The 24,373-nt window shown below is 47.1% G+C and overlaps 2 protein-coding genes across 3 annotated transcripts in view; one reads left to right on the top strand and one right to left on the bottom strand.

Annotated features, from left to right (window-relative positions):
* Positions 1-1,669: 1,669 nt before the first annotated feature.
* On the bottom strand, positions 1,670-9,587 carry LRRC51 (leucine rich repeat containing 51). 2 transcript variants are annotated; one of them, XM_083500038.1, is made up of 6 exons: positions 9,528-9,587; positions 7,824-7,849; positions 4,101-4,198; positions 3,046-3,251; positions 2,051-2,199; positions 1,670-1,893 (listed from the first exon to the last, which is right to left on the bottom strand). In XM_083500038.1, the coding sequence occupies exons 1-6, from the start codon at positions 9,528-9,530 to the stop codon at positions 1,752-1,754; spliced, it is 624 nt and encodes a 207-aa protein (XP_083356164.1). In that variant the 5' UTR covers positions 9,531-9,587; the 3' UTR covers positions 1,670-1,751. The 2 variants fall into 2 exon arrangements, with proteins under 2 accessions (XP_083356164.1, XP_083356165.1); XM_083500039.1 differs by lacking the exons at positions 7,824-7,849; positions 9,528-9,587 and adding an exon at positions 9,061-9,086.
* NUMA1 (nuclear mitotic apparatus protein 1) overlaps positions 9,528-24,373 on the top strand; it is a 73,664-nt gene continuing 58,818 nt past the window's right edge. The window contains 3 exon segments of the mRNA XM_083499150.1: positions 9,528-9,756; positions 9,758-9,922; positions 9,924-10,017. Of these exon segments, the coding sequence (XP_083355276.1) occupies positions 9,529-9,756; positions 9,758-9,922; positions 9,924-10,017 (487 nt within the window). The 5' untranslated portion in view covers position 9,528.

Raw genomic sequence — 24,373 nt, 5'->3', positions numbered from 1 at the left:
TGTGAGCCACTTTGAGACTCCTTCGGGTAGTGATAAAGCGGGATATCAAATCCAAACTCCTCCTCTTTACCTTTACCCTAAAAGACTAGAGAAATTTATGGATAAGGAGGTGGCTATTAGCCAGGATGGCTGTGCTCTGCCTCCCCAGTTGGAAACCTCAGGAGGGGAGAGTTGCTCTTGTGCTTGGATCCTGCTACTGTATATCCCACTGGAGCTCCTGGTTGGCCCCTTGTGAGAAGAGGATGCTGGGATTCCAGTTTTTTCTGCCTCCCGAGATGGGGGCTCTCCGAAAAGGAGCGGTTGTTGGAGGAAGAAATTGGGGTAACGCGGCATTTTGAAAGGGGGGGGGGTTGAGTGAGGAAGCTGGACTAGATGGGCCACCGGCCTGATCCAGCAGCCTTTTCCTAGTTTCCTACGTTAAGGGAGCGAGAGGAAACAGGAGCTGCCGTGTGGGGTGGAGTTGGGGAACGTGGGCCCCGCAAGCTCAGGAATAAGGGAGGAGGTGGGGGGTACTGGGATCTGGGTACTCTCTTTAAGTAAACAACAGAACTGGAGAGCTGATACACCTGGTGCCACCGGGACAAGCATTTTTATTGAAAAAGAAACCGGCAAACGCCAACGAAGATACACAGCAGTGGGGGCGCAACCCTGCAAAAAGCAATTCCCCCGCACAAACGTCACTGAACGGAAACGGGTCTTGCAGCAGGTCAGGCGACTCTCGCTCAAGCTCCGTAAGGACCAGGAGGCGCTCTCTGGCGCAGAGGCCTTTCCCGCCACTTAGGAGTTTGAGATGGCAGGATCTGAACCCAGGACTCACTGCGGGTGCTCTGCCACTGAGCCAGGGATGGGGGGAACCAAACTCCCAGAGTGTGAGGGCTGCACATCCAGGGGGTAAGGAGGAGAAGGGACTCAAGGCTGGCACAAGGAAAGGGTCTGGGAGGTGTCATTCCCTGTTCCCCCCACCGCCTCACCCCATTGTTATGAGAATTTGGAGGGCAGCTGCTTTAAATCCACAGTGGCTGCATCCTCTGTGCATCTGTTACGCTGTGCCAGAATCCTTGTTGGGTTTGCAGTGGCTTCCCTTTGGCCAAGGGAAGCCTTTCCCTGCCCTCCAAGATGGCTGCCACCACGCAGGGGCTGATGGGAATGGATAGTCTAGCACATCAGGAAAGGCGGGGCTGGATGACTCTCCCGGCGCTACAATTCTCTGATCTCCTGGAGCGCTGCAGGCGCCCTAGCGTACACAGCTTGTTTTCCGCTGCTCCAGAAACCAACGGCTTCAAACGGCAAGAAAAGGAGATTCCGACTAAACGCCAGGAAGAACTTTCTGGCAGTAAGAGCCGCCTGGCAGTGGAACGGACTCTCTCGGAAAGTGATGGACTCTCCTAACTTGGAGGTTTTTGATCGCAGGTAGTGGTGGTGGGGGCCACCTGCCAGGGATTCCTTACCTGCGATTTCTGCACTACATGGGATTGGGCTAGAGGATCCTTGCGTGTCCCTTCCAACACCACAGTTCCAGGATCCCATGAACCACAGGTTCCCCAGCCTGACGGATCCCGGAAAGCGGGGAGGCTGAGGCTGTTGGGCACAACTGCAGGAAAAGCCTCCCAGCCCCGCTCCCTCCCCCCGCCCCGGCCCTCTCCCTTCCCCCATCCATGATCTGCCATGCCAAGGTGCTCTAACTCTTTATTCCCAATTGAGGCTGGGGGTTGCAGGGGTTTCCTCTCCCTGCTGCCAGAGCAGTGGGGCCATCAGTAGTCGTCCCTTCTCTTCCGGACTTTCTTGGGCCTGATGTTCATGCGCCTCCAGACGGCCGCGGTGGTGCGGTCGAGCTTCGTGACGCCGCTGAAATCGAAGGACTTCAAGTGGGGCAGAGTGGACAGGACGTAGCTCCTGCGCAACGTGCAAAGTACAGTGTTTGGAGGACAGCCTGCCTGCCCGGCTCCCTCCCCTCCTTAAAACTCCAGCCCCTGCCGCTCCCCGTCCCGTGTGCCCCACACTCCTGTTCCCCGAGGGTTGGGGGTTTTCTTTTTGGAGGGCGAGGGTTTACCTGTAGCCCTTCTCCTCCTCGACGGGGTTTCCGTGCAGCGTCAGGTTGCGCAGGTGCGGGAGCACTGCCAGCTTGTCCACCTCTGAAAGCTGCTGGATGGCGTTCCCGTGAAGGTTGAGGTGGCGCAGGTTATAGAAGGAAGTCAGCACCTGGGCAGAGAGGCCGGCAAGCGGCGGGCTCAGAAAGGCAACAGCAGCCAGGCAGGCTGCAATCCGCCGGGTGCTGCGCTCGGCGGAGATCCCGACCCGTTTCCAAATCCAGCCCCCTTCTGGCAACATCCAGGCTGGACTACTGCAACGCACTCTCCGTGGGGCTGCCCTTGAAGGTGACTTCCGTTAGTTCAAAACACAGCCTGGGGCTCTATTTAGATCACATACCTTTTCCCTGGTTGGTTTGTTGTATTAATATAATTTTTATTTAAAACTTTGTTTTGTTGTTTTAAAAACAGCTTCTCCCGGTTTCCGGGCCCCATTCAAGGTGCACAATTTGGTATTTAAATGACACAGACCCCAGATATCTGAAAGGTTGCCTCTTTCCCTACAGATCCTCTTGGGTGCTGAGATTGAAAGAGGGGGCCCCTTTTGTTTGTTCCTCCACCCCCAGAGGCCCAGGGAGAAAGGGCCTTCTCTGTGGCAGCCCCTAAGCCGTGGGACTCCCCACAGAGATCTGTCTGGCGCCTTCACTGCTCCTCTTCATCCTGCCTTTTGACGTTATTGTTGGGATTTCAAGCTGTTTTAAATGGGTTCTGATGTTGTGTTCTAATGCTGTAACCTGCCAGGGGGAGCTCAGAGTGAAGGGCGGGTAATCAAATAAATGAAATAAATAATAGCTCCAGCCCTCAAGCGGGGCAGCTGCGCCCCAGTTAGCATCTTGATGGCCCCCCACCAACAAACTTATCTGATGGCGGCAAGGACAGTGTTGCTGGTGCGTTGATCTGCTTTGCGGAGCAACAGTGAAATCTGTTTAAAGGAGCTCCGGGGAACGGACTACGCTACCGGGTCGATGATGGGCAGGTCGTTGAAGGAGAGATCGATCCAGTAGATGTCCTCTGGGTACTCCAGGAGCTTGCCCACAGTCTCCGTGAATTGGGTCAGCTCCCCAAGGGTGTTGTTGTTCAGCCAGATGGCCTGCGTCAGCAGCCGGCCCCCTTCGGACCGATGGATGGGCTTTAGGCCGGCCCTCGGCTCCTCCGTCAGTAGGTCTGGGGGTGGCAGAGAACGGGCAAGGCAGGTTCAGGGAAGCAGGAAAGGAGCACTTGCTGTGCGTCCTTCCTGCGCGGCTAAGCTCTGCTGAAGCAGCAGCCAGTGCCTCTGAGCACGTGCAGAGGACATTTCCCTTGCCACCATGCAGCCGCTGGCTGCTTGTAACGCTTGAGACCAGGGGTTCCCAGGTTTTAGGGGGCCACCGTCCCCCTCGGTTTGATAAACTCATTTGCAGTGCCCCCTATCCTATAAAAAGCGTTATTCATAATAACAGTTTGCACGACCCACTTAGGAAGGAAATAGGTAAAGGTAAAGGGACCCCTGACCACTCGGTGCAGTCGTGGCCGACTCTGGGGTTGCGGCGCTCATCTTGCTTTATTGGCTGAGGGAGCCGGTGTACAGCTTCTGGGTCATGTGGCCAGCATGACTAAGCCGCTTCTGGCGAACCAGAGCAGCGCACGGAAACGCCGTTTACCTTCCCGCTGGAGCGGTACCTATTCATCTACTTGCACTTTGACACACTTTCAAACTGCTAGGTGGGCAGGAGCAGGGACCGAGCAACGGGAGCTCAACCTGTCGCGGGGATTTGAACCACCGACCTTCTGATCAGCAAGCCCTAGGCTCTGTGGTTTAACCCACAGCACCACCCGTGTCCCTTAGGAAGGCAATAACCCGATGTAATTCAGTTCATTCAAAATGCATTTAAAAGAGTTGAATCAATTCACCAAAATGAACAAACCTGAGCCATTGTTCTGAATATGGCTTTTAAATAGGGTAGAGTAGGGGGCGCTGGGGTGAGTTTATGGAGCTGTGGGGGTGAGTTTGGGAACCTCCGGGTTATGCCATACCTTGCATGAAGCTGATGCCCCGAAATGAGTAGTCCAATGGAGGCGCCTGGAGGGAGGCTGTGCTGTAGTTCCACCGGGCGCAAGTCTTTCCCCCTGTGCTAATAAAACACAATCGCACACGCAGGAAGGTTAGTGCCATTTGTCCTTGGGTGTGTGTGTGTTGCTCCCCTCTCGGTTGCCCTACCCTGCCCACCTTGGCACTTCTCGCAACAAACTCATTTAGGTAGGTCGGACACAGTAGAAATATATATATAAAATAAAAAAATGGTCCAGTAGCACGTTAGAGACCAACTAAGTTTGTTCTGCGGGAGGCAGTGGAAGACAGAAGTGCCTGGCGTGCTCTGGTCCATGGGGTTACGAAGAGTCGGATACGACTAAACAACAACAAGAAGTTTGTTCTTGATATGAACTTTCATGTGCATGCACACTTCTTCAGATACACTGAAACAGAAGTCACCAGACCTTTATATATAGTGAGAGGGTGGGGAGGGGTAGTGGCACCCACCCTGTGGAACTCCCTGCCACCAGATGTCAAAGAGAACAACTACCAGGCTTTATTTTATTTTTTTAATGATATTTATTAGAATTTTACAAACAATAAAAAGTTACAAAATTAAAAATAGAAAATAAAAAAGAATAACAATAATAAAAGAAAAAGAAATACAAAAAGACAAAATACATAAAAGGTAAAAAGAAAGTTTAAAAAAGAGTCAATATTTTCATGTCTTATATTTCAGTTACTTGTTTCCTGACCTCCTCACACACCCCTTTTTTGTATTCCAGTTCAAATAGTTAATTAAGAAAATCCTTACCCTCTATCCTTTATCTTTTCTTAATATCTTAACCTATTTATAAATATATTTCCAACCATTGTCAATCCGTATATTCTTGTTAATCTTTTTACCAATACCGCTTATTTTCAATCCAACATCCCATTAACATTCATTAATTTTACAGTACCAGGCTTTTAGAAGACACCTGAAGGCAGCCCTGTGTAGGGAAGCTTTAAATGTTTGAAGGACTACGGTATTTTAATGTTTTGTTGGAAGCCACCTAGGATGGCTGGGGAAACAAAACCAGGTGGGCAGGGAATAAATATTATTATTATTACTCAGAAGGGTGGTGGGAATGGGTGATTGGCTGATAGGTGTGGTAAACCTGTTGACGACTGTTAACAACTGCAATTGGTCTTACAGGTAAAAAACAAATTCATTTTTACTTTTATTTATTGCATTTATTCCCAAACTTCCCTCCCAAGTTGTCCAACGTGATGTGTGTGGTTCTTTTCCTGCTCTTTCCCCCCATCCCCACAACAACCCTGTGAGGTCGGTTAGGCTGAGAGGCAAGGACTCTGTGAGCTTCATGGCCGGGTGGGAATCTGAACCCTGTTCTTCCCAGGTCCTGGGGTCCCACACTCTCACCACTAGAAAAAAAGAGAGAGCCTTTTCTTTAGAGGAAAAAAAAAACATGACTGACGTGTATACAAAAACTGCCTGGCATGGAGAAAGTGGACAGAGAACAAGATTTTCTCTCTGTTTCTTAACACAAGAAATCGTGAATATCCAGCGAAGCTGAATGTGTGAAGATTCAGCACAGACTGTGGAACTCCTTGCCACAGGAGGCAGCGATGGGCACCAGCCTGGATGGCTTTAAAAGAGGACTGGGCCAGTGTCCTTTTCTCATAGTGGCCAACCAGGTGCCTGTGGGAAACCCTCAAGCAGGAGCCAAGCCCAAGAGCATCTCTCCCCTCCTGTGGTTCCAGCAACTGCCGTTCAGGAGCACTGCTGCCTCCGAATGCAGAGGCAGAGCAAAAAAGGTAAAGGACCCCTGGACAGTTAAGTCCAATCAAAGGAGACTCTGGGGTTGCGGCTCTCATCTCGCTTTCAGGCTGAGGGAGCCGGCGTTTGTCCACAGACAGCTTTCTGGGTCATGCGGCCAGCAGGACTAAACCGCTGCTGGTGCAATGGGACACTGTGACGGAAACCAGAGTGCACAGAAACGCCGTTTACCTTCCCGCCGCAGTGGTACCTATTTATCTACTTGCACTGGTGTGCTTTCAAACTGCTAGGTTGGCAGGAGCATAGCTATCCTGGCTAGTAGCTCTCAAGAGCCCCCTCTCCTCTGTGAATTTCTCCAACCCTCTCCTAAAGCCATCCAAGTGGGAGGCCGTCCATGCCTCCTGTAGGGAGTTCTAGAGTTTTAACTGTGCTCTTGTGAAGAAATACTTTCCCCCGTCCCAACATTCAGCTTCATTAGATTGGCCACCGTGGCTACTAGCCCTCCATAGCTCCACAAATCTGTCTAATCCTCAAATTCGAACGCAGGTGTGCAGAGTGCTGACATGTGCTTCTCAGGAGGTATCCGGTTCACCACTGCAGGCTGTCTTTAGGGGGTCTCTCCAAGAGCGACCGCCTTTCGTTACAACACAGGCGTTGCCTTGCAGTTGAACTGGGCGGGGGGTGGGTGGGAATGGCAAACACTGCAGGGCTGGCGCCAGAGACTGGTGGTGAGGCCGTGCCGCCTGTCTCCAGTGGAGGGCAGCAGTGTTCCTCTCGCTTTTGCTTTGGAGCAAAGGACACATTTCTATCCTTGCCTGCCACCATTACCAAAGCAGGCCAGAGGCTGTGCACACATTGTATGAATGGGGCCTTCAGACACTCACTCCTCTCTCGCAATGCAAATACTGTGGTGGTCATAAAATTGAAGGCTGCCTGTTTTTGCTGTACGCGTCAAGCCATGCATCACGACTGCTTTTGCCAAACTAGGGCCTTCTAGATATTTTCTAAAGCTGGTCAATACTGGCATGGAGCCAGCGGGGCTAAGATCCTTGCAAGAATTTTGCCGGCTGCAGGCGAACGAATATCAGTGTTCTCGCAGAAGCAAAGATCACCAGTGTTGAAGCAATGATTCTGGCCACGTGCGGATGCCTGATTATCGTCTTCCAAAGCAACTACTCTATTCCATACTTAAAAATGGAAAGCGTAATGCTGGTGGTCAACAAAAGAGGTTTAAAGACTCTCAAGGCAAATCTTAAAAATGTAGTATAAACACCAACAACTGGGAAACACTGGCCTGCGAGCGCTCCAGTTGGAGAACAGCCTTTACCAAAGGTGTCCTGGGCTTTGAAGACACTTGAACTCAGGACACAAGGGAGAAACGTGCTAAGAGGAAGGCACACTTGGTAAATCCACACCGTGATCAACTCCCACCTGGAAACCTATGTCCCCACTATGGAACGACATGGATCCAGAATTGGCCTGCACAGTCACTTACGGACTCATTGTTAAAACCATGTTCATGGAAGACAATCTTACTTGGCTACGAGGGATCGCCAAAGAAGACGAAGGAGCAAGTGGGGCGTAGTGGTTAGAACATCGGACTAAGACCTGGGAGACCAGGGTTCGAATCCCCCCCTGGCCATAGGACGCTCACTGGGTGACCTTGGGCCAGTCCCTCTCAGCCTGGCCTACTTTGCAGGGTCGTTGTGGGGACTAAATGAGGAGGGGAAGAACCATACAAGCTCCTTGGAGAAAAAGGTGGGCTATAAACAACACAATAATTCTGAATCGGCTCTCACTAGCTAGGAGATAAATCTTGTGGCGATAGTAGAAAGCTTTCTGAAAATGCAGTTTTTGCAGTATTAAAAAAAAGGCAGCAAGTAGAGTTTTTAGAATTATTAACAGCACAAATCTGTATCAAAACTGTGTCAAGGTCGCTACTCACCTGGGAAACGATAACGCAGAACTAGCCTGAGGGAGATGGAAAAAGAAAGAAGCAAAGCGTATTATCAGCAGGGAGATCCAACATGCAGAAAAGTCTCTACCAGATATGGACAGCTGAATTCAGTGGGGCTGTGTACCCCATTCTACCAAGGTGTGAATTAAGAAGTCTGCCCCTCCCAAAGCAAATGGTTGGGAAGGTGTAAAACAACAACAAAAACAGAGATTGGTTTTACTATACAGTGGTACCTCTGGATCCGTTCCGGAGCCCCGTTCACATCCAGAAGCGAACGCAACCCGAGTCTGCACGTGCCGCGATTTGTCACTTCCGCGCATGACGTCATTTTGACTGCATGTGCATGAGTGGCGAAACCCGGAAGTAATGTGCTCCGTTACTTCGGGGTCACCGCAGCGCGCAACCTGAAAATACTTATCCCGAAGCTACTTCAACCCGAGGTATGACTGTATACACAGGCAAGCTACCCAATACGGAGTCAGGCCTTTAGTCCACCCAGCTCAGCATTGCCTGCACTGGCTGGAAGCAGCTCCCCAGGGTTTCAGCAGTGCCGTCTCCCAGCCCCACCTGGGATTTTCTGCCACTGAGCTGGGCACCTCTCTGCTTCGTGAGAGTTGCCCCAGGGACACCTTGGCGCATGTGCTCCACAACTGCGGAGGCTCTTGCTGGAAATGCTGCTCCGGAGCTGAGCCGCTTATGCTTCTGGCGCTCAGAGCGCTGCCTGAAGGAGAGAGAGAACCCCAAGCAGTTGGCTGCTCCGTTGGGAGTCTTGAGGATTGCAGAAGGGCTCCATTGAGAGACGAGGAAGGAAAGCTGTTCAGATCCATCACCTTGCAAACAGCAGGACCCTGGAGGAGCCCCCTAAACATGATAGGCAGCAGGCTTAAAAACAAGAAACAAACCAGAAACCCATAGTTCTTTCCCCAATGCAACGCTGGGGAGCCTCTATCCTGCTGTGGCAGGTGCTTTGCAAAATTGCCGCTCCGACAGCTGGGCCTACAAAGCACTGTGATTCCATGAAGAAGCAGGAAAGCGATTGCACCAAGGGATGCGGTGCTTCGGCCAGGTCCTGCATGCTCTCCTCCTTTTTCTTTCTTTTTTATATATATATTTTTATTGGTTTTTAAACTTATCATTTCCAACAATCATTTAACTTAACTTCTGATCTTATACAATATTTTAGACTTCCGTCAACAACCTCTGAAGATTTTCCGTTCTTTATCACTTGTTCTGCATTTCTTAGTTTCTTACTTTTAATTATCATTCACAAATCATTCTTTTCAGGGTCTTCCTTGCAATATTTCACAAAGTCCTCCTTGCAGTCCTACTAGCGTCATCTGTTGATTACAATTGCTTTTCAAACAGTTCAAATATTTACTCCAGTCTTCTAAGAATCTCTGATCCCGCAGGCTTCGAATCCTTCCTCTTAATTTATCTAATTCCTCTTAATTTAATCTAATTCCTCTTAATTTATCTAATTCCGCGAAACTTATTCCATTAATTTCATTTGCCATTCTTCTTTCGCAGGTAATTCTCCTTTCTCCCATCTTTGTGCCAAGCTCTCCTCCTTTTTTCACACGAGCCCCGCTGCTGCAGCTGCGTTGCACTGATCCTGGTATTTGCACGCGCACCCCCGACGTGCCTTGCACGGATCCCTTTCTCCGTCCGTCCCCCCTTTGCACGCGCACTCACCATGCCCGCCGCTTCGCCCGCCGAGTCCGTCTCTCTCTGCCTTGCACATTGGAACGCGGCGCGGACAGAGGGCGGGGCCGTCGCCGCGGCAACCGAAACACACACCGCGTGGGCGGAGCCTCCTCCGCGCCCGCCCGCTCACTCGCCGCGGGGCCCGCCGGGAAACGTAGTCCTTAAACTCCTCAGACACGCAGGGCCCGCCGGGAAACGAAGCCTTCCCTCCCTCGCTCCCCCCCTCACCCCGCGCGCGGGGCCCGCCGGGAAACGTAGTTCTCCGCCTCAGGCGCAGTCTCCGCCTCTGGGCTTCGAGGCCTCAGCCTTCTGGCTTCTCCGGCGTTTTATTTTTCTATTTTGTTCGGAAGTTTTTAACCCTCGCGGCGCCGGCGGCGCTTCTCCTTGTCCCTTGGGCCGCGGGGGCGACGGAGGCCTAGCCGCCTGGATCCGGAGGCCGACTCGCGAGGAGGACGGCGGAGAGGAGGCCCCGCGGCAGGTAGGCGGGCGGGCGCGCGGGAAGATTTACCTCAGGAAGGCAGCCCTCCCCTCCCCGCTCTTCCTCTGGTGTTTTTTTTGGGGGGGGGCGCTCCCCAACTCCTGGAAAGGGAACGAGCCTCTCCGGTACTTTCCTTCCCCGTGTGTAAAATTGAAATTTAAAAAGAAAAAAAATCCTCTCAGGGAGCCGCGGGGGGGGGGGGAGGGGCAGGTTCGTTTCGCGTCGTTTCATTTACCTCATGAAAGTAGAAGAAAAGGGACGACCTCAAAGCGAGAGAACAAGGGGGAAAAACAAGCAAACCCTCAAAGTGTCACAACCGATTTAAGAAAAGTTAACGTAAAACCGGTTTTGTTTTGTTTTTCATTTCATTTTAAAACTCGTTCAGATCTGGACAGGGTCGTCCGAAGGGGTTAGAAAAAAATGACATTTTTTTCAGAAGGCGCCCAAAAGCGGGAGGGCGGACGAGGCGCTTTTCTCCTCCTCCCCCCCGTGTCAAGTGGCGGGTAGTTCCGCTTCCTCCGCCTGCTTTCTCAGTTAGCCTGGGGAAAGTGAGCAGCCCCGAGTTCGCCTGGACTAGGAGGAGGAGGAGGAGGAGGGCGAGGAAGGCCCTCTCCCAACTGGCCTCTTTGTAAAAAAATAAATAAAAAATTAATGGTTTCATTCACTTGCCTCCCACCTGTGGACACCAGGCAAGTTGTGAAATAACAAACCGGCGATTCTGTGTTTTCCTCTGTTTATTGCAATTATATTTCCCGCATTTTCCCTCCCAAGGAGCTCCCTCCTTCCCCACAACCACCCTGCGAGGTAGCTGAGGCCGAGAGAGGCAGTGAGTGGCTCCCAAGGTCACACCTAGTGAGCTCCATAGCCAAGTGGGATTTGAACCCGGGTCTCTCCCAGGTCCTGGCTATGAAATTCACAAGAAGAGTGGGGATTTGGACCTGGGGTCCTAATCCAGCAGCCGTACCGCTTTGCCACACCAGCTAGGAGTTGCTATATTGCTGCTTCTCCTCTTTAGATCTCTTTTGAGGTTTATTTCTCTTTTCTTCAGTACGTATTTCTTCCTCCCTCCATGAGCCTGGGCTTGAGATTGCTTCCATTTGGCACTCTGGACAGCCCTGCAAAGTAGGTTGAGCTGATAGAGGGATAAACACAGACACACACGGGCTGACCCAAAACTGGCCAAGTGGCAAATGGCCTTAATCTGAGGCTCTTAACTTCTGCAGCTACTTTGTTTTGTAAAAAGAAAAGTAAACATTTATGTTTCTGTCTTAAAAATGTAGAGGACCTTTCCTTCCCACCCCCTTGCAAGTCACAAGCGTTGGTGAATTAATTCAGAAAAAAGTTTTAAAAGATGAACTCAGCCAGAAAACAAATACTTGCTTATCCAATGGTGCTTCTTCTGCCCAATTCACAACAGACGAGCCACGCGTTTTACAGTGCAGCATTTCAGATGAATTGGATATTTTGGTGGCACTTCATCTGGGGAGTTCCTACCTTTAGAGATGCCACCTACAGGGGTATCTTGCACTTAATAATACTAGTAACAATAGCAGTTCATATTCATTGTTTATAAAAGCTCTGTATAGGGAAAGATCCGCTTTGCTAGCCCTTTGCATATACTGTAGTTATCCTCTACAGCCCCACCGAAGATGTAAAGGTAACTTTTCCCAGGTTTGTGTGGTGGTTTGCATCCTGAATTGAAGATCACCCGCTCTGAGATCCCACAGCTAATTCTCCCCTGGCCTCCTCGCTGGCCCAAGTAGGACCAATTCAGCCAGCTAGCCCTGGGGATTATCTAATGCTTATTTCCCCTAAATTGATTTTTTGATTTTATTCTTATTCATGCTTTTATGCTGTATTTTATGCTGCTTTTATAATTAAGTGTTTTAAATTTGTTGTTAGCCACCCTGAGCCTGGTTTTTAAACCAGGAAGGGTGGGGTATAAATACAAATTTATGATGATGATGATGAATTGGAACCAGCATGTCTGTCCCCCGTCTGGTGTCGTGGTCAGAATACTGACTCAGCAACCCAAGGCTCAGATCTCCCCCTAAGCCCTGGAACCGGTTGCTCGCAGCCCAGCACAGAGCGGTGTGGATAGAAAAGAGAAACACACACTGCTCTCAGCTCCTTGGAGGAAGAGCGGGAAACCAGTGGTAACTTTTTAAAAGTGCCCCACCAGGATCTGTGTGAGGGAGATGGCTGGGTGTGGTTGGTTAAATTATTTTTAGTTCTGCTTAGCAAGGGGAGGGAGGGGCCTTTTGGATGAAGTCCAAATCAAGTACAGTGGGGTGGGTTATCAGGTTTGATGTATGGCAAGTGGCAGCTGTTGATAGGGCCTTTTCTGTGGGGGTGTGCAGAGAAGTCTGCCCAGGTGTTAAAGTGTTATTTTTTTGCAATACTTCACTGAACAATAACAGTGATAGTTGTCACTCCTGTGGAATTGTATTTTTTGCGCTGTGTTTAGTCTTTTCTCCTTTTTTCTCCTTTTGCCCTGTGTTTGTATTTTATGGCTGCCTTGTCAGTGTTGTTAAATTGAAAGGTGGTTTGCAAATAATGAGTCAGCTTAGCTATTCACCATCTCTTTGTGGTGGGAAAACAAGTACAGCATTTCTAAGAGTTTTGTCACTATGCAGTTTCAATTAGTTGCCTATGATTAGGTCGTTTTAATTTTATTTTAATTACTAAGTACAGACTTGAAAAACAACAACAACAATAGTAACAACAACATCATCCTGGCCAGCAACTGTTTTCAGTATATGTATGGTGAAAACTTAAAAACGTAATCTCAGAGCCTTTGTCTATAATTTTTGAGAATTCTCTGAGAACAGGTGAGGTCCCAGGCAGACTGGAGGCAAGGAAATGTCCCCATCTTCAAAAAGGGGAAATAAGAAGACCCAGGTAACTACTGACCCGTGAGCTTGACCTCTATACTCAGAAAGGTCCTGGAACAGATAATTCAACAGTCGGTCGGTGAGCACTTAGCAAAGGATGCTATGATTACTAAGACCCAGCATGAGTTTCTCAAAAACAAATCATGCCAGACAAATCTCATTTCTTTTTTTTGATAAAGTTACAAGCTTGGAAAATCAGGGAAATACTGTGGACATAGTGTATCTTGATTTCAGTAAGACTTTTGACAAAGCTCCCTATGATATTCCTGCGAGAAAGCTGGTAAAATGTGGCTTGAACAAGGTAACTGTTAGGTGAATTTGTAGCTGGTTGACTGACTGAACCCAAAGATTGCTCAGTAATGGTTTCTCATCATCCTGGAAAAAAGTGACAAGTGGGGTGCCACAGGGTTCTGGCCTGAGTGTATTATTGTTCAACATCTTCTTAAATGTCTTGGATGAAGGAATTGAGGGGATGCTCATCAAATTTGCAGATTACACTGAACTGGGAGGGGTAGCTAATGCTGTAGAAGATGGAATTCAAAATTACCATAACAAGATTATAAAACTGGACCCAAACTAACCAGATACTTTACAGTTTCACAGCACGCTCACTCCATGTCCCTGGTTGCATTGCATAGGATAGGTAGTGCTAAAGTGTGTGTGTGTGTGTGTGTGTGTGCAACCATCTTTCTGTGGGGGGCTGCATTCTCTCAAGGGTAATCTATGAGAAGAGGCAGAGGGAGGGCCGCTTTCACTCCCCTCCCTTCTCTTTATGTATTTTAGCTGGATACAAGGGTATGAGGATTGCTCTGTACTTTTGGGAAGAAATTTGAATGGGGAGAGGTGGCCCTCCATACTTCTTCCAAGAGGGAGTTCCAAACATGTTTTGGTACAATGTTGTAGTTTTATAGTCATATGATATGAGGGTCACCTTATGAGGTCTAACCCCAAAATGTATATACAAATAATAAAACTAGGGGCAGAAAGGGAGAAGTCACGAAGGACAAGATAGATAGTCAAGCCTAAGAAAGTCCAGAACCTCAAAGAGGTGGGTGTGGAAAAGAATGGAAAGGAAAAGAGGAGAGGCTCAAGAGTGAGCAACAATTGTTCCAGACTAGATGTGTGCAAAAGCACTAGAATCTATGTAGTAATTATGAGATAAACTAAACACATACACAATGTGCAACTAAATCTAAACAGTTTGGGAAACTGCTGAGGGTTGTTTGATGAGCCAGCCAGCTAATTCATGCTTCCAAATTCCAAGATAATAAGATGAATCTCAAAACTTCCTGGAAAAAGACCAGCTGCAAACAGGCTTGTGTATACCTGCCCAATAATCCACTTTGTGCAGAACCTAACTTTAAATAAGCCCAGCAAACAGTCAACTCTTGCATTATACAAATGCAAGACATAGCAATACTTTAAAATGGTGGGTACAGAGAAATAATGAAAACTGATAGCAGAAGCAGCAGTCCTTTCCATTGCTTGATCCTGCTGAAATCTTCCCCAAAAGCTATCTGTACCCCTCAGAAGGGTGGCTAGAACAGCAAGCAGTAACTGGCCATGCTCTAAAAACCCTGTTTCAGCTTTAAGACTAACATTTGGAATACTGTGTCCTGTTCTGGGCGCCACAATTTAAGAAGGATGTTGACAAGCTGGAACGTGACAACTGTTTAGATATTTGAAGATAGTTATCGTGTCTCCTTTCAGTTTCCTGTTCTCCAGGCTAAACATACCCAGCTCCTTCAACAGTTCCTCATAAGGCTTAGTCTCCAGACCCTTGATCATCTTGGTTGCCCTCCTCTGCACATGTTGTAGCTTATCAACAGTGTGTTGTGTGTTGTCCAGAACTGTACACAGTATTCCAGGTTTGGCCAAATAGAGTGGTATTATTGCTTTCCTTGATCTGGATACTATATATCTGTTGATGCAGGCTAGAATAGCCTTAACTTTTTTGCTGCTGCATCACACTGTTGGCTTGGGTTAACCCCTAGATCCTTTCCGCATGTACTACTGGCAAGCCAGGTGTCCGCCATCTTATATTTGTGCAGCTGGTTCTTCCTGCTTAAGTGCAGAACCTTACATTTGTCCCTACTGTAATTTACTTGATTAGTTTGGGCCCAGTTCTCCAAGCTGTTAAGGTCTTATTGAATCCTGATTCTGTCTTCTGTGGCATTAGCTGCCCCTCCCAGTATGGTGGCATTTGCAAATTTGATGAGCATCCCCTCAATTCCATCGTCCAAGTTGTTTATAAAGACATTGAACAACAACTCTGCGGCAATCCACTTACTATCTTTTTCAGGATGACGAGGACCCATTAGTGAGCACTCTTTGCGTTCAGTCATTCAGCCAGCTACAAATCCACCTAACAGGAAAGCAGTAAATAGCAATAAAGAGGTGGAGAGATACGGTAGCAGAAAGGAGAAGGTCATTGTTGTTCACTGAAGTGATCTCAGAAGTGGGTTAGTAGAATCCAGATGTTGAAGCCTTTTTGAAGCCAAGGGGCTAGCTAGAGAGACGATGGCTGCTTCCAGGAGAGGAAGGTTGCCTGGAAAATGTTCTAAACTGGAAGTATTGCTGTTTGAACTCTGCCTCAAAAAGCAGAGGAGTAAACGAAGGAGCACTTGTGCTTGTTTTGTTTGTTGTAAATGCCAGGCGTGGGGGAGGGTGGTTGCTCAATCCAGAGCTGGAAAAATTCCAAGACCAGGAAAATTCTGTGTTGATGCCTAAGAACTTTTGGCACTTTTTCCATCCTTGACAGAGCAAACTCCAGAAACATTCTATTCCGCCTGCCACTTGAGAATGGGATGTCATCCCTGCCCCTCCCCTGGCTGAACACAAATTTGAGTGTGTGGAGGGGGATTTGATGTGCTGTGGAAGGTGGAAGTTGAGGTACTCAGAAAAAGGGGTTTACTTCTAAGCATGATGACCTCAGTGGTTCCAAACATTTAGCTCGTTGCCAGCGTTCTTCATTCTCATAGTATACCCATTGAAATTAATGGATGTGACTTATTCTACTTAACGGGGACTTCCTGAATAGACATGGTGAGGCTTGCACTGTAACCATTCATTTCATTGGGTCTCCTCCGACAAAAAAAAACTAGTGTTGGATGTGGCTCCATTGTCTCAATTCTTGTTTGTTTGTTTGTTTTTTGTATCGCTTTATGATCCATGGGTGGTGTGATTACTTTTTTAGGTTACATTTTATAGCCTGCCCAGTGCCAGAGGGCTTAATTAACTCAGGTAAATCTGATTGTAATGCCTTAAATCAAAAGCAAATGAAAACCTTCCATCTCAGCATAGTTTTATTTAAAAAAATATCAATCAGTCTCATCAAGCGTGACCTTTATAGTGAGGACTCTTTGATTTCATCATTCCAACTGCTTGCTTCAGAAATGCAATGCAAATTTAAATCATATGGCATGCCATTCTTCCATCTAAGAGTTCATCTTGAGAACATGAAGGCTGCTGCTATCATGATTAAATATTGCCACATTCCTGAGTGGGATGTGGCGTTGGAGAATCTCAAGTCAGAAATGAGGTCATCCAGTGCCAGAATACAGGAGCAGCATTTGTCATCTCAGAGCATCAGTACAATGCTTGAGCTTTTAGGAACACTGAATATGTGACATTATTCCTACACAGAAAGAGTTAACTGTACTGTCCAAAGTGTTGTGGTAGCCACTTTCCCAACTTTGCCCTGCCCTTTGACAGCTGAGGTGTATGTTTTAAAGACCCACTCCACTTTTTTTATTGTAAATTGATTTTAATGTTGCCATGGGACCTTACGGTGAAAGTCAAGTAATAAATCTAAATCATCGTTATCATCTACCCTGGGGCTCCCCGAAGAGTTGGTTGACGAGCTGAAGGTAAATGAGGAGAAGCCCAGGTCAGGGGAAGAACACTGGCAGGTCCTGTGGATATCACAAATGGCCTGAGAACATTTTGCTGTTACATTGTTTTGTGTTTTGTTTTATTCTTTTGTTTCCATATTTTAAATTCTAAGCTGACTGAAAAGCAGTACAGACAACCCCCAGTTTCCGCAGGGGTTATTTTCTGTGTCATTGTGCCCAATGGTGGAGTGCACATAAGTCCATTCCACCCCCTTTTCCGGCCACTCACAGGTTGCCACAATGAGTGTGTGCATGGTTGTGCATTGATCGCACCCATGTAAATCGGTTGTCGCCTGTATATGGTGGTCAGTGAGGGTTTGCACCTGTGCCAGTCAGACTACTCTGAGAACTGTAGGAAGTGGTGTCGTCAAGGTCTGGAATGTTAACAGGTAAATCAAGTTAAACTGGGTGTGTGATGAGAAGTCCCACGAGTCTTTGTGGCAAGCTGACCAGGGCAGACTCCTCAGTGCCTTATGTAATTATTTAGTGCATGCATGCCACAAAGACTCATGGGGCTTCTGAGTTGTGGGTCTGAGTTAAGATACATTGGCCTCTGCCTGTAAGACACTGGGTGAAACTGCCCCAGCTTTCACCTCAAGAGCTGAGGAGGTTTCACCCAGGCGTTTGCAGGTTCGGACAATGCAGCTTGTTTGTGCCGCTCAGCTGGGGATTGGGAAGGTTCCCCCTTCCCAGCTGAGACAGCCCCAGTGCTCTCACCGCTCACGTATGAGTGGATGGAGCATCGGGGCTCCTTTAACTGCTCGCTGCGGGGAGTGGCAACCGCGCTTCCCTCAACTAAGCAGTTTCACAGGGCACCCACTTTGCTGCTAGCTTGTGGGAGCTGGAGCTGGGTTGGGGGCTCCTATAACAGCTCAACTGAGGCAAGGACAGCTGCACATTCCTTACTCAAGCAGTTTAAAGATGCAGAGGGAGGAACAAGCTGTACTGGCACCTTGCCAAAACAGCTTGTTTCTCCCTCTGTGTCATATGAAGGCAGAGTGGAATGGCGATTTTCATTCAGCAGTATATCCTTGGTGAAACTGCCACCGCTCCAGAGTCCCTCTGCTAGCAGCGCCCACTGGAGGAAGGAACTCTTCACTCCCCCCAGTGGACGCTGCTAGTGGAGGGACTCAGGAGCGGCAGCGATACACTGCTGAATGAAGCCAACATTGCGGTCTGCTCCTCATATCGGTCCTGGGCGATATATAGATATTTTGGCAGGCCTAGTCTGAGCATTGGACAGACCTCCTTTAAAGGGAGGGGGACAGTTGCTTGGATAGACCTGAGCAGAAACAGGACTGGTGTGTTTGCGAGGGGAGCAGCCTTCAGCATTTGTCCCAGGCACTTTGTACCTGCATTAGCCTGGCTTGCTATTCAAGTTGGATAGGGGTACAGCCAGTGCAGCTGATGTTGCACTGAAAAACTCTGTGCATTTGAGTGGCTAGGCTTACAGTTTCACCTGTAATTCAGCAGCTGCTGTTTGTTTGTGAAAGACTGAAAGTATGACATTGAGTGGGATGGGGGGAACCCAATCAGAAAGATGGACACTGCTCCCTTTTACTCCCTGAATGTTCTTCTTGGCACTACTTTTGATGTAATGTTGGTCTTCAGAAAATAGATGAAAATAAAACCTACCTCCTTTATACCTGTTCTTTATCTGATTAGCTCAAAATTTTGACCCTGTCTCCTTCCTGTTCCCCTCATGGGTGTACCCAGGAGGGGCAGCTGCCCCCCCCCATAAGTAAAAATCAATACAAAACTGAGGTTCTCCCCCCCCCCAACAAAAGCGTGCCCCCTATTGGAAGAAATTTAAAGACTATTTACAGAAATATTGCAAAATTAATGAATGTTAGAATGATGTCTGAATGAAGTTAAGTGGTTTTATCAGCAATGTTATTAAGGTGTATGTAAAAATGGATTGTTAACAGATGAAAATTCAAAGTTATAATTTATTAAGTTAAAGGATTAAAACAAAGAGGGAAAGGAATTGCTGAATTAATTAATAGAACTTGAATACAAAAAAGGGAGGTGTGAGGAGGTTAGGGAAGTAAGGAAATGAAATGTAAGGTACGGAAAGATTGATGTGTTTTTTTTAAAAAATGTTTATTATCTTTTTTCTGTATTTTGTTTTTTTTATTTATTTCTTTTCTCTTTTTCTCTTTTTATTTATGTAATCTTTTCTTTGAAACTTTAATAAATATCATATTAAAAAAAAGCAAGTGTGCCCCCTAACAACAATCCTGGCAAGACCCATGCCCCTCCTCCTACCAGCAGAAAGGTAGCTATTTAAATGTGTGTGTTTTTTGTAAATAGAACATGTTTTATTTATAATTTATACAAAATACAGTTACATAAAATGATAGGAACATAATGAAATATTGTTGAAGCAAAAAACCCAAACAAACAAACAAAAAAAAAAACAGAATCATGGAGCTGGAAGGGACCCCAATGGCCATCTTTCAAGTGCAACCCCCTGAAATGTAGGAAAATCAGCTAAAGCATCCATGACAGAGACCTGCTTAGAGACCTCCAAGGGAGGAGAGTCCAGTACCTCCCGAGGGAGATCCATCTTGCATGTGTAATAAAAAGTAAGCAACACTTATTGGACCGCAGTTATTTGACACAGAGGGGGAAACCTACGGATACAGTTCTGTATATATGGGAGAATTTTAAAAAGCAAGTGGTCCTCACTGACGGTGCAAAAAGATATTGTCATCTGGAGGAGCCCTGGTTGCCTACATAAAACACTATAGCTCCCCTGCCCTGTTGTTGTTCTTTAGTCGTGTCCGAATCTTTGTGACCCCATGGACCAGAGCACACCAGGCACTCCTGTCTTCAACTGCCTCCCACAGTTTGGTCAAACTCATGTTCGTAGCTTTGAGAACACTGTCCAACCATCTCGTCCTCTGTCATCCCCTTCTCCTTGTGTGTCATCCATCTTTCCCAACATCAGGGGCTTTTCCAGGGAGTCTTCTCTTCTCATGAGGTGGCCAAAGTATTGGAGTCTCAGCTTCACGATCTGTCCTTCCAGTGAGCATTCAGGGCTGATTTCCTTCAGAATGGAGAGTTTTGATCTTCTTGCAGTTCATGGGACTCTCAAGAGTCTCCTTCAGCACCAGAATTCAAAAGCATCAATTCTTCGGCGATCAGCCTTCTTTATGGTCCAGCTCTCACTTCCATACATCACTACTGGGAAAACCATACCTTTAACTATACAGACCTTTGTCAGCAAGGTGATGTCTCTGCTTTTTAAGATGCTGTTTAGGTTTGTCATCACTTTTCTCCCAAGAAGCAGGCTTCTTTTAATTTCATGACTGCTGTCATCATCTGCAGTGATCGTAGAATCCAATAAAGTAAAATTTCTCACTGCCTCCATTTCTTCCCCTTCTATTTGCCAGGAGGTGATGGGCCCAGTGGCCATGACCTTCGTTTTTTTGATGTTGAGCTTCAGACCATATTTTGCGCTCTCCTCTTTCACCCTCATTAAGAGGTTATTTAATTCCTCCTCACTTTCTGCCATCAAAGTTGTGTCATCTGCATATCTGAGGTTGTTGATATTTCTTCCAGCAATCTTCCAGCTTGGGATTCATCCAGTCCAGCCTTTCGCATGATGAAATATAAGTTAAATAAGCAGGGAGACAATATACAGCCTTGTCTAGGCTTCCTCAACCTTGGCTCTCCAGATGTTTTTGGCCTACAACTCCCATGATCCCTAGCTAGCAGGACCAGTGGTCAGGAATGATGGGAATTGTAATCTCAAAAAATCTGAAGGCCTGAGGTTGAAAAAGCCTGACCTTGTTGTACTCCTTTCCCAATTTTGAACCAATTAGTTGTTCCATATCCAGTTCTAACTGCAGCTTTTTGTCCCACTTAGAGATTTCTCAGGAGACAGATGAGGTGATCAGGCACTCCAATTTCTTTAAGGACTTGCCATAGTTTGCTGTGGTCGACACAGTCAAAGGCTTTTGCATAGTCAATGAAGCAGAAGTAAATGTTTTTCTGGAACTCTAGCTTTCTCTATAATCCAGCACATGTTTGCAATTTGGTCTCTGGTTCCTCTGCCCCTTTGAAATCCAGCTTGCACTTCTGGGAGTAAGGCCCACTCAACTCAGTGTGACTTTCTTCTGAATAGACAGTTATTTACTAGATGAAGTCAGCAGCACCAGACAACCACACTCGACTAGGCGCTAGAGTGGATTTCACCCCACGTCTTGCAATGCCAGGCCGATGCTGCACCCCTCGGCAACATCCAAAGGCCCTGATCCACTAGGCGCTGAGCTGGATTGTATCCTGCGCCTTGCAGAGTCAGGCCTAGGCTGCCACCGGGCCCAGCATTGGCAGCAGCAACAAGCAGCTGTGGCTCTCCTAGCCCAACCCATTGCCACCCCACCATTGCACTTACCGGACATGGGGGTCCTAGATTGTGGGCTCTACTGGTCAAACCAGGAGCCTCAGTGATCGCCCTTTTCCTCCAGAAACTGCTCCAAGAAAACGCCTGGCTGCGCCCTTACCAGCTTGTGATTGGCCAAGCGGATAGCCAGCCAATCAGGATTTTTTGTTAAAAAAATGTTTTTTCCCTTCACTTCTTATGTGGCCCCCTAGCCACATTTACGTATTTTTCACCTGTGTCCCCCTTGGAATATCCTGCCCCCCCCAGGGGGCCATATGGCCCCTGGTTGGGAAACACTGATATACATTATGTCCTCCCACCTTTGTTGTCATAGCAAACTTGAGGCACAGGTTAATTAGACTGAGATAGTAATTGACCAAACTTACCTACTGAGCTTCATAACTATGTGGGGATTTAAATCTCACTGTCCTTGGTCTAAGGCCAGTCCTCTGCCTACCGTATGACACTGGCTGTCTTCAAACTGGCACTCATATTTGTTTAGCCTTGAGCAGGAAACATTTGCACTGGCCCTGAGCATTTCTTTTTTTAAATAATAAGATTTTTTATGCGTTTCTCTAAGGAGCTCATAGTGGTATACTACAACATTCTGTTCTTCCAGTCTCTCCATAAAAGGCTATTAACATGTCTTCATTCATTCCAGGGTATATTATCATGTCAGGGTCATTGTATCTCTATGCTAAGATGAATGAAACACATTGCCCTCCTCAAATACTTCTGGCCTGTGAATGCCACAAGGTGGGGAGGAACAACGTGAGGTTGAAATGGAGCCCCCTCCTCAGCTCGAATGGCTTGTACAGAAGGATTCCCTCCGACATCTTTGGTCACGAAACCAAACTGCAGATAGTTTTTCCAATGAGAAGGGGGTGGGATTTCTGGTTGTGCAACAGACAAGTTAAGCCAGAAAATTGGTTCCCTTTGCCTGCTGATGGGGCCCCCTTCTAAGGAGGCCCAACTCAATTGTTGCTGGCTGACAGTAACTAAAGAAGTTTGCAAAACCTTGAGCTGTAACCTGTAAGTGTTACTTTGTCAAGTAGATTGTGGATTGCTTGATAGGATCCTGCTTTTTCCGTTAAACTAAATTTTTGGTTTCTCACATTTCCAAACTCCTTTTCAGAGAGAGACATTTGTAGTATTTCAGTGTTCTTATTTCTTAGTGCTGCTTCATTTAGCTGTCAACCTCAGTGTTGTTAAAGAAAAAATTATGGGAGTACGGGCTTTACACCGCTTCCCCCAGGGTTCCCTCCGGTCAGCAAAAGGAGGAGACTGCAGCCAAGTTGAAGAAGCAAAACAGCGGTCAGTAGACCTGATCTTTATTTGTTGCAACAAAGGTTCAAACAAAAAAAGAGAAACAACCCCGTGCAAGGAGTTGCAAGAGATTTTAAAACCTTCCTGCTTTCCCATGAAACATAATCATCATCAAAATGTTACAAAACCAGCAGAAAAGAGGAGTGGTTGCCAGGCAAAAACATGAAACTGGTTGCTACCCCTCTCAATCAAGTAAGTTCCCAACACCTAGCTACCCCTTCCCAAAGAACAATACAGTGGTACCTCTAGTTACGAACTTAATTCGTTCCAGAGGTCCATTCTTAACCTGAAACTGTTCTTAACCAGAGGTGTGCTTTCACTAATGGGGCCTCTTGCTGCCTCTGCGCCGCTGGCACACGATTTCCGTTCTCATCCTGGGGCAAAGTTCTCAACTCGAGGTAAGTCTTCCAGGTTAGCGGAGTTTGTAACCTGAAGCGTTTGTAACCTGAGGTGTTTGTAACTCTAGGTGCCACTGTAAAAGTATTTACATATCCCCTAGCAGTGAGGCTTTTCAGAGCATCCTTTGAGAGAATCAGGGTTCAATGTACTAACTATACTGATTGATTTCTGTCTGGGATACTTGTCCTTGAACACCTGCCTCCCATTGTGAAGCTAAGGTCACACTTTAAGGAGGAGCAAGGAGTACATGACCTTATGCTCGTGGGATTATGAAGCCCTGGATTCCCCACTTCAAGAGGAGTCATTTGTTGATGGTGGTCAAATTGTTGAAATTTAATGATTATTTGAAGTTTCTGTAGGTTCTAGTCTCAGGGTTTCAAGTTGCCATTGACCCTCTTTGCTGAAGATTAGTCATACCTTGGGTTTTCGAACAGCTTAAGTTCTCAAACGTTTTGGCTCCCGAACGCCACAAACCCGGAAATGAGTGTTCCGGTTTGTGAACTACTTTTAGAAGCCAAACGTCTGACATGGCTTCCACGGTTTCTGTTTGGCTGCAGGAGCTTTCTGCAGCCAATCGGAAGCCGTGTCTTGGTTTCAGAACATTTTGGAAGTCTTAACAGACTTCCGGAACGGATTCCGTTTGAGAACCAAGGTACAACTGTACTAGTAAGAAGGGCAAAAGGGGATTTTGTGTTTGTGTGGTGGCAAAGGGGATATTCAGGCTCATCGTCCTGACTGGGCTTAGGCATGGAGGGGGTGTCACTTATGTCATCCCCCACCCCATGGCAGTAACAGTGTGTTACTGATTTCCAGAGGCATACTTGCTGATAAGGATCTAATTGGCTCCCCCCCTTTGTTGGGGTATAAAAGGAAAGCTACCAGTCATCTTTGGCCATGAGATCTGAATGGTGCAAAACTGGAAAGCAAATAAGAACTCTGAATGCTCTTGTAGCACTTTTAAGACTGCAGTGTTATCCATGCTTTGTATGGAGTAAGCCACATAGAACTCGATTGGACCTAACTTCTAACTAAACATTCATAGGACTGGGTTTCAAGTGCCTTGCAATCATTTTCTCCTTCATTCTTTTAAAGACCCTACAAAGCAAGGCACTGTTGGTTCGTTTTAAAGTTACAGACGGGGAACTGAGGCCGAGCAAATTGTAAAAGGCTACCAAGTGAGTATACAGCTTATGGCAGAGACTCTGGTTTCTTTTCTGTGTATCACTCACTTAGACATTCTGCTTGTAGGCTTCCTTCAGCTTGTATAATTCAAAACTGTTGTGTGATTGTGGGGTTTATGGCAGAGAATGTTGGAAACTCTTCCCTGAAGAGAATTAAAAAATCAAAGGCACAGTGAATTTGGACTCAGATCCCCAGTCAGCTATCACTGGTTTAGAAATTTAATAAACAAATGTTTCAAAGTGGTATTAAAATTATAAAATAGAATAACTTTT

This window comes from Podarcis liolepis, assembly GCF_965112155.1.
Source record: "Podarcis liolepis genome assembly, chromosome: 4".
In the NCBI taxonomy this organism is placed as follows: domain Eukaryota; kingdom Metazoa; phylum Chordata; class Lepidosauria; order Squamata; family Lacertidae; genus Podarcis; species Podarcis liolepis.
This window is presented reverse-complemented; position numbering and strand designations above follow the sequence as displayed.

What these genes read in the sequence shown, in the direction of transcription:
- LRRC51 (XM_083500038.1), bottom strand. An exon ending in GGGCATCAGCTTCATGCAAG is followed by an intron (nt 3,252 to 4,100) that starts GTATGGCATAAC and finishes TGCCACCCCCAG; the next exon opens with ACCTACTGACGGAGGAGCCG. An exon ending in GAGGAGGAGAAGGGCTACAG is followed by an intron (nt 1,894 to 2,050) that starts GTAAACCCTCGC and finishes CACGTTGCGCAG; the next exon opens with GAGCTACGTCCTGTCCACTC.